Consider the following 10,245-nt stretch of genomic DNA (forward strand, 5'->3'; position numbering starts at 1 on the left):
GTTAAATACGATTGGAGAGTTTTGAGTTCCATGTATCGAGATGTCTATATCTCTTTACAGATTTGGAAAGTTTTTAGCAATTATGCCTTAAATAAGCATTTATTCTATTTTATTTCTCTTTTCCTCTGAGACTCCAATAACGAAAAAGTTAGCTTTCTTGATGGTGTCCCATACATCTTATATATATTTCTTCATTTCTTTGTGTTTCTTTTTTGTACTCTGACTGGATAATTTTAAATGATTGGTCTTTGACTTCTCTTATTCTTTCTTGTACTTGATCCATTATCTTGGAAGCTCTCTATTCTCTCTTTTATTCTCTCTTTTTTTTTTAAGTTTAGTCATTGCACTCTTCAGCTCCAAAATTTCCCCTGCTTGAAAGAATTGGGACTTGGCAGGGCGCGGTGGCTCACGCCTGTAATCCCAGCACTTTGCGGGGCCGAGGCGGGCGGATCACGAGGTCAGGAGATGGAGACCATCCTCGCTAACACGGGGAAACCCCATCTCTACTAAAAATACAAAAAATTTAGCCGGACATGGTGGCGGGCGCCTGTAGTCCCACCTACACGGGAGACTGAGACAGGAGAATGGCGTGAACCCGGGAGGCGGAGCTTGCAGTGAGCCGAGATCGCGGGCGACAGTGTGAGACTCAAACAAAAAACGTTTAACATTAGTCTCAATGCAACTACTAAAAGATTTGCTGGTTTCCCAGATATTCCCATTTTCTTTAGGTTCCATTTCAGAAAATAAACAGGGAATGCCACAGCACTTTGCTCCTCACTCTTGTTCGTGATAGATGAATCATAGAGGTAAGAAGAAGGATGGACGAAAAGTCCAAGTGTGGGGCATGGACAGCAAGCGAAGTGACTGAGTTACTTTCTGTTTTCTTTCCTCAACTCTCCGGGATCTATATGCTTGTAGTGTGTGTGTGTATGTGTGTGTGTGTAATTATTTCTACATCCACAATCTCATAACCTTATAGTACTGGTGTAGCTGGTGGGCCTGGTGTGGACAACTTTAGTGGCTTCCAACAAGAATGAGAGGTAGCTCTAGTGGTACTTGTTGAGTTCTGGAGATAGGACTAGTCAGAGAGAGAAAGAGGGAAGGAAAGAGAGAGAGAAAGAGAGACAGAGAGAGAGAGAAAGAAAGAGAGCTGAGGGAACATCTATAGGCAACCCTAGAGAGTGGATATTGAAAGAGAACATTGAGTGTTGGGGCGTGAGGGTTAGGGATAGCCATGGTACATTGAAATTAGTGGTACTGGTGTGTTCCCTCAAAAAAGTAGACAGGACATTGCTGTCATCTCATAACTACAACATTTCAAAACCTGAATTTGATATCCAGCTCCTTCCTCAGCTAGGTGAACTTGAGTAAGTCTCAATCTTTTGAGCATAAATTTCGTCTTCTTAAATCGGAATAAGCTTTTTTTTACCTCTTACACTGTATGGCTTTCAAAGGGTATTTTCACATATACTATTCCATTTCATATTCATTTTATCCACATTTTAAACATCCAGGAAATTGTTTCGGAGAGGTTCCTTAACCCTTCTAATATGTTGGGGGTAAACAGAAGATAAAAATGAATTCTTCTGATGGTCTTAAGAAGGAGAATTATTTACCTTTTCTGAGAAAATGCACAATTTTCTTGAGAGAGAGAGAGGAGTGATAAGCGTTTGGATATTATAACAACGAAAGATATACTGACTCAAATCATGCTCAAAGGAAGCTGAATTGATTCACTCTCTAAAGAGTGTATTCCTTCATTAACGCTCTAGTAGTTCCTAATCTATTTACCTCTACCATCCTCATAGTCCAGAAGTCTAGCACCTAGAAAAAAAGGGAGAGCACATGATTTTTCTTCTTGATTATGAGGCTTTATTTAAGACTCTGAGAACTAATGTAAACATGAACTCCTAATGGTGAATAATGATGTGAATTAATTTACTTTGCAGGAACTAGGAATTATGCATAAGTTGCAGGAACTGATGATGATAAGTGACTGTGCCAATCATCAGTTTTATAATATTAGCCAAGCTAAATGATAGTCAGAAGGAATTTCAAAGTTTCTTTTAACTCTTGATATTTCAGCAGCTAGTCTCCTATTTTTTGCCTTATGCCAATCCTGTGCTATCTTTCTTAGCAACTTTGGCATCTCTCCAGACCTTTCCATGGAAAGTCTTCTTCACATCCTGAAGTTGGTACTGTTCTCAATCATAATTACCTTAACTGTGTTCACTCTTGTTATTCTAGGATACGTTAGATTTTTCTGTCCAGCCACCTTACTAAGACCCTCTTCACGAATAGATTTAGGCTTTTTACTGAACCATCTGCTTCAGTGCCTGAGGAGTTTGCTATTTCCATGGGTTAGTATCTCTATTGTTGCTCTCAGACCACAGGAAACATCTGAAGAGGGCCTCAGAATTATGTGGGCCTACCCAGTATTAATTAATTCTCCCCAACTCCAGTTTGGCATTCAGTACTGCTCAGAAACCTCTGGTAGATTTCTCCCAGTCACTTAGAAGCAGTTCAGTTCATGCAATGGTGCACTATGCAAGGTTCTGGAAACACAACTGTAAAGAAGACAGATTTCATTCTTGACTTGTGAAAATTCTATAAATACTTACTGTATTTCTTTTTCTCCTAAGTACTTACTTTGTTCTGAACTGTATCTGGAGACATACATTTCTGTGGAAGAATTAGGCAAAATGTTTTTATTAGTTACTTGTGAGAAGTGTTCTTCCTCTGATCCAACTCTCGTTACTCTAAGCTGTGCTTCTTGTCTCCCAAGGTGGTCCTCCTGATATAATGCATTATTGTTCTCACCCATTTTCCACATCTCCCATCAGCCCTGTTTTTATCTGTCTTTTCACAATACTTATGCTTTGAGGGCTCACAGGCATTGAGGGTGGGAAACGGAGGGAATATAGCTAATTAGAAAGTTGTGGGAGAGAAATAGAAAAATCCAGGAAAGAGGGACCCTGTGGCATAGAAATAGGTCTTAGCTTTTATGAGCTCCATCTCTGTTTCATTGACAAGTACTCTGTATTTGTCTCTTCTTATCATCTCCCCAAATTAAGTCACTAAAAGTCTCCAATTCTTATTATATAATACTAGATATTGGTGTTTACCAACTTACTGTCTTCTCACTTTTATTTATTTATTCATTTTTTAAACTCAGGTAATTTCCCTTGGAGCTCAGGTAATTTTCTTTTAAAGTATTCTTATTACTTTTGCTAAACTCTATCTGTGATTTCTTTTTTTTTTTTTTTTTTTTTGAGATGGAGTCTTTGGCCCTGTCACCCAGGCTGGAGTGCAGTGGTGTTGATCTCAGCTCACTGCAAACCTTCCGCCTTCAAACAATTCTCCTGCCTCAGTCTCCCAAGCAGCTGGGATTACAGTTGCCTCCCACCACGCCCAGCTGATTTTTGTATTTTTAGTAGTGACAGGATATCACCATGTTGGTCAGGCTGGTCTCGAACTCCTGACCTTGTGATCCACCTGCCTCAGCCTCCCAGAGTGCTGGGATTACAGGCCTGAGCCACCGCACCCAGCCTATCTGTGATTTTTTGGTTGACATTATTGATAATGTAAACTTTGGGAGTTAAAAGTGCAGGGAGAATCACTACTAGGTCAGAGATTCTTTGACTCAAGTATTGAAACAGATTCCCAGAATATTGGCAAAGTCTCTAGCTGTTTGATAAGTAGAGATGAACTCAGACTGAATCTTGGCATCCCTCCCTCTGTGGTTTTCACAGGAAATCTTCGTTTTGACTCATTATTACTCACCACTTTGCTTATGTCGTGCCCATCTTGTTAACAAAATAGCCAGGATGGCAAGTCCCAGGAGAGTCAGGATGACAGCCAAAGTTATTTCTGAAAACAAAAACTCACCGGTAAACATGCTTATTTAGACCAGGAAATTACCAGAAACAACTTCTGATCACCTCTTACTATCCACCAGATAGACTTTTTTTTTCTTTCCCCTTTCTGCTGCTTCAACTCCTTTATTCATTTATTTGCCTCATATTGCTGTCCTCACGTTCCCGCCCCTGCCCATTTTTAGCTCTTACATTGGTTCTTTGGTCATATACTAAGAACCTCAGATGCTGTGTACCCTTGGTTTAGAGTCAACAATCTGACAAATTTCCTCCTCAATTGAACCCTTTACTCCCCAGGCAGGAAGAATGTTAAAGGGAATCAGTGGTCTACGAAGCTATCCACTGGGGAAAATATTAGAACTTCTATTTTCTGTGTAACTTTAACTCATACCTTTAAAGTTGCAAGATTTTCTGTATATATATAGCTATATGTGCATATATATAGCTATATATGTGTGTGTATATATATAGCTAGATATGTATATATGTGTATATATAGCTATATATACATATAGCTATGAATTCATAACATTTATAAATATACTTGCATAGGAAATGTATACTCAAAACATTTTTATGAGTGAGTGATCAAAAACTTTCAGCACCCTGACTAAAGGATGCTGACTGAAAATGGTTTTATTAATGAAAGCCACAGCAAAGGACAGAAATTTCTTATCACAGAAAAACCTTTCAGTCATCACTCGCCAACCTCCTCATGATAAGATGGATATTTGCGAGGTTTGTTATTGTGGTTGGTAGGATAAAACATGCAGGGATTGCTTAACTTGTGTTTGTTTTTGTGTCATTGATTTGCATTCAATTGATATAAGATAGAGTCTTGCAGTCGTAAGAAAGAAAAATCTTAGTATCATATGGTTATAAAGGGCAGTGGCTATGAAGGATCTGGGGGGAGACAAAAAGAAGAGAGACAGAGAAAGAGAGAGAGAGAGAGAGGAAGGAAAGAAGAAAAAACCAACCATAAATCTCCCTGTGAAAGTAAAAACTCTGAAGAATATTGAACTCTGAAATACTAAGAAAGCAGATTATACCCACATTAAGACTACTTCAAACAAACAATAGGTGAATCCATCTCAAGATGCAATAACACACCTCCATCAGGGCAGATTAGGCATTTCTCTACTGAGTCTTCTAGGTATTTGGTCCTGTGAGAAAATTCTCCTGCCAAATCAACTTTTGGAGATTTTCTTCTAATGTACCACTAAAATGAACAGCAAGTAATCAATATGGCCTCTATTATGTGAACTTTTTTTTTTTCTAGTTTTAAATAACTCATCGGGGAGGGAAGGATAACTAGGTGGTGTACTCAGTACTATTGTATACTCCCTTTCTTCCTTTAGTGTCTGAAATGCCCCATCTATAGGGCAGTTAGAAGATGGTCCCCCCCATTAATAGTGAAAATGAGAGGAAATCATTATTTCTGAGTTGAGGTAGATTATAGAGTGACCATATACAGGAAGTGAGATAATGGGCTAAGGAATTTTCCTAGTGCTATGGAGGATGGTTATTTTCTTTGTTCAGTTTAAACTCTAGAAACCAAAGGAGAAACCAGCGCGATCAGCCTACAGCTTAGTTAACTGTGGGTTGTTTCCCCCAGGCTTCCAGAGGAAGCAATAAGACTGAAAGAAAAAATATTGAATTTGAAAAGGAAGCAGGCAAGGAAGATAAAGCAGTCGTGTTAAAGTCCCTGAGTCCCTAAGAGGAGACTCCTGAACCATTAGAGTCAAGAAAGCCTCAAAGAGGGAGTTAGTCCATACCCAAGACTGTCATTTTCCATGTATTGTCTTCAGCAGGTCTCACATCATTTGGATTTCTTTGTCAGAGAGAGATCAAGACAAAACGAAAAACTCAAGTTCACTGTTTCTGAGCAGTATGAACTTGGGTGTCAGGGAGGCCCTTGTAGGCAGAGATGCAGAGGATCACTGAGAAATTGCGTGGAGCAGATTGATCAGACCTAAGCAAATGATGGGAGTGTGGCCTGTGAAGGTTCTGGAATCTGTGTCATAACAGAGACTTAGAACATCAGCGAGGCAGGAGAAAAGGCAGAGGAGGATCAAAAGGCTAGGAAGATTGAAGAATACTTTGGAGGACCTTGAACTTGTACAGAATACTGGAAGGGAACTCACTCTGTGTGGGCTTTAGAATTATTTCTAGTTTTCAGAGATTTTAAGGCCAGAGATTCTATATCATTACTCTTTGTAACTTTTTTTTTTTTTTTGAGACAGAGTTTCACTCTTGTTGCCCAGGTGGGGGTGCAGTGGTGCCGTCTCAGCTCACTGCAACCTCTGCCTCCCGGGTTTAATAGATTCTCCTGCCTCAGCCTCCCAAGTAGCTGGGATTACAGGCATGTGTCACCACGCCCAGCTAATTTTGTATTTTTAGTAGAGATGGGGTTTCTCCCTGTTGGTCAGGCTGGTGTCGAACTCCAGACCTCAGGTGATCCACCCGCCTCAGCCTCCCAAAGTGCTGGGATTACAGGTGTGAGCCATTCCCCCCGGCCTAATCTTTGTAACTCTTGAGGCAGAGAACCTTCCACAAAATAGTCACTTTATAAATGTTTGATAATTAAAAATGAGAAGAATGTCTATATTTAAAAAAAGGCAGACTAGATAAAGAAAAAGTGGTACATATACACCATGGAATACTACACAACCATAAAAAAGAATGAGATCATGTCCTCTGCAGCAACATGGATGGAGCTGGAGACCACTATTCTAAGCAAACTAAAGCAGGAACAGAAGATCAAATACCATATGTTCTCACTTATAAGTGGGAGCTAAACAACAAGAACACATGGGCACTAAGAGGGGAACAGACACTGGGGCCCACTTGAGGATGGAGGCTAGGAGGAGGGAGAAAAAATATCTCTCAGGTACTATGCTTATTACCCAGGTGACTAAAGAATCTGTACACCAAACCTCCACAACACACAATTTACCCATATAACAAACAATTACATGTACCCTTAGAACTAAAAGTTAAAAAAAGAGCCTTGAAACAAATGAAGGTGAACAAAAGAAGCCAAATTGTTGGAGTTAGATAGCAAGAAGAAATCCAGTCCAGAGGTCTGTGGTGCTAGGAAGAGTGAGCCAGTAAATGGGATGTCATAAGCCACGGTGGAGAACAAGGAGAGTAATAAACACCTTATATATATACTCATATCTATTGACTACAAAGTTCTATAGTGAGTACCTTATAAGCACAAACTTGTTTAATCCCTAATAAACTGTACAATGAAATTCTTTGAGATGGAGAGAGACACTAGAAGTTACCCAGCCAACAAATGGCAGTTTCTGACTCCAAAGCCCACACTGTATTCACAAAGCCACATTTTGTTTCAGTCTTATATGCATCCTGTGGTGGTGATTTCTAGGTTAAGAAGTCAGTCACTTGAAGAGGAAAGTGATGCCTTCTAGTTTTAGGTTGCTCCACTCAAAATTTTGAGATTATTTTCCATAAATGTTTTCTGCATACTTATGGAACCCATCAAACATACAAATATATGAATTATGGAAGTACCAGAAGAAGAGAAAGAGGAAGGGGCAGTAAGCTTAATCAATGGAATATTATCTGAAAATTTTCCAAATCTTGAGAGGCATATGGACATCCAGATTGAAGATGATCAAAGCACTCCAAGCAAGTTCAATTCAAAAAAGACATACTCCAAGATATACTATAATCAAATTGTCAAAGGTCAAACACAAAGAGAGAATTCTGAAAGAAACATCACATATAAGAGATCTCCAATAAGTCCATTACCAGAGTTCTCAGCGGAAACCTTGCAAGTCAGGAGGGAGTGGGGTTACAGATTTAAAGCACTAAAAGAAAAAGAAATACCAACCATGAATACTATACTTGACAAAGCTGTCTATGACAAATGAAGGAGAGGTAAAGACATGTGAGGACAAAAGTTGAGGGATTTCATCACCATGAGACCAGCTTTGCCAGAAATGCTGAAGGGAGTTCTTGGAGTTGAAACAAAAGGACAATAAGTAACAACATAAAAATAGAAAAAGTGAGGCCGAGGTGGGTGGATCATGAGGTCAGGAGATCAAGACCATCCTGACTAACATGGTGAAACCCCGTCTCTACTAAAAATACAAAAAAATTAGCCGGGCCTATAGTCCCAGCTACTTGGGAGGCTGAGGCAGGAGAATGGTGTGAACCCGGGAGGCGGAGCTTGCAGTGAGCCGAGATCTTACCAATGCACTCCAGCCTGGGCGACAGAGTGAGACTACGTCTCAAAAAAAAAAAAGAAAAAAGAAAAAATATAAAACCCAATGGTAAATGTACATATATAACCACATTCAGAATATTCTAATATTGTAAAGGTGGTGTATAATCACTCTTACAAAAGTTAAAAAACGAATGTATTTAAAATAACTATGGCTATAGTAATTCATTTGCAGATACATCATATAAAGATATCAATATCATAAACTGTATATGTGTGTGAGAAGCAAAAGTGTAGAGTCTTTGTACTGTATTGTAATTAAGGTGTTGTAGCTTAAATTAGGGTATTATAACTATAAAATAATTTTTGTAAGCCTCATGGTAACCACAAAGAAAAAATTTCCAGCAGATGCACAAAAGATAAAGAAATGAAAGCAAACCACTAACAAATACTACTAATTACAAAGGAAGACACACGATTATAAGAAAGGAACAAAAGAACTACAAAACAGTAAAAAACTTAACAATATGTCAATAAGTTCTTATATATAAATAGTTACTTTAAGTATAAATAGATTTAATTCTCCAATTAAAAGACACAGAGTGGCTGAATGATTTTGAAAAAAAGAAAAAACAAGATCCAACAATATGTTGTCTACAGTGGACCCACTTGAGCCTTCAGGACACACATAGACTTGAGAGTGAAGGAATGGAAAAGATATTCCATGAAAAGTATAACTAAAAGAGAGCAAATGTGGCTATATTTATGTCAGGAAAAAATAGATTTTAAAACTATAAAAGAGAAAAGAAGGTCATCATATAAGGATAAAGGGGTGAGCTAATAAAGAGCAAATATTAATTGTAAATATATATGTACCCAACATCAGAATACCTAAAGATATAAAGTAAATATTAATAAATCAAAAAAGTGAGATAGATTGCAATATGATAATATTGGTGGACTTCAATTCTCCATTTTCAACAATGTAGAGATCATCCAGACATAAAATAAGTAAGGAAACCCTCGATTTGACATACATTAGACCAAGTGAACCTTAGACATATACAGAGCATTTCATCCAATAGCTGCATTGTTCTCAAAGCACATGAAACATTCTCTATGATAAATAACAAGTTAGGCCACAATACAAGTCTTTAACAAATTTAAGAAGATTGAAATTATATCAAATATTTTTCTGAACATAATGGAATGAAACTGAAAATAACAGAAGGAATTTTGGAAAAATCACAAATATGTGAAAATTAAATAAGATGCTCTGAATAATGAATGGGTCAAAATGAAATTAAAAGAGAAATAAAAATCATTTTGAGCCAAATGAAAATGGAAACACTGCATACCAAAAATCATGGAGTGCAGTAAAAGCAGCTCTAAAGGAGAATTTTATAGCAGAAGCCACCTACATCCAAAAAAGAGAAAGATCTGAAATAAACAACCTAACATTACACCTCAAGGAACTAGAAAAAGAAGAACAGGCCAGGCGTGGTGACTTAAGCCTATAATCTCAGCACTTTGGGAGGCCGAGGTGGGCAGATCACGTGGTCAGCAGTTTGAGACCAGCTTGACCAACATGGTGAAACCCCGTTTCTACTAAAAATAGAAAAATTGCCAGGCATGGTGATGTGCGCCTGTAATCCCAGCTACTTGGGAGGCTGAGGCAGAAGAATTGCTTGAACCTGGGAGGTGGAGGTTGCAGTGAGCCAACACAGTGCCACTGTACTCCAGCCTGGGCGACAGAGTGTGACTGTGTCTAAAAAAAAAAAAAAAAAAAAAAAAGAAAGGAACAAACTAAGTCCAAAGTCATCCTTGGTTATGTTTATTCATAAATGTTTTATTATTTTGGTGGTAGTGTAAATGCAACATTTTCCTTATTTCACTTTTACGTTCATTTTTCAATGCTAGTGTGTAGAAATGTACCTAACTTTTGTGTCTTGATCTTATATTCTGCAACTTTGTTAAACTTATTAGCTTTAAGTGTGTGTGCATGTATATCTGTGTGTGCGTGCGTGTGGGTGTGTGTTCTTTAGGATTTTCTATATTTAACATGATATCATCTGCAGATAAAAATAGTTGTACTTCCTAGATGGAGGTATTTTATTAATTTTGTTGCCTAATTTTTCTGAGAATAACCTCCAGTAAAATGTTGACTATAAGTGATGA

At 38.1% G+C, this 10,245-nt stretch overlaps 1 protein-coding gene across 1 annotated transcript in view; it reads right to left on the reverse strand.

Moving 5' to 3' along the window:
• Positions 1 to 5,869, reverse strand: part of TSBP1 (testis expressed basic protein 1) — an 83,357-nt gene extending 77,488 nt beyond the window's left edge. The window contains 4 exon segments of the mRNA XM_017859153.1: positions 1,792 to 1,824; positions 2,650 to 2,682; positions 3,784 to 3,870; positions 5,651 to 5,869. Coding sequence (XP_017714642.1) covers positions 1,792 to 1,824; positions 2,650 to 2,682; positions 3,784 to 3,870; positions 5,651 to 5,663 — 166 coding nt within the window. The 5' untranslated portion in view covers positions 5,664 to 5,869.
• Between the last annotated feature and the right edge of the window lie 4,376 nt (positions 5,870 to 10,245).

The sequence above is a fragment of the Rhinopithecus bieti genome, unplaced genomic scaffold (assembly GCF_001698545.2).
Source record: "Rhinopithecus bieti isolate Rb0 unplaced genomic scaffold, ASM169854v2 scaffold_49936, whole genome shotgun sequence".
NCBI lineage: Eukaryota > Metazoa > Chordata > Mammalia > Primates > Cercopithecidae > Rhinopithecus > Rhinopithecus bieti.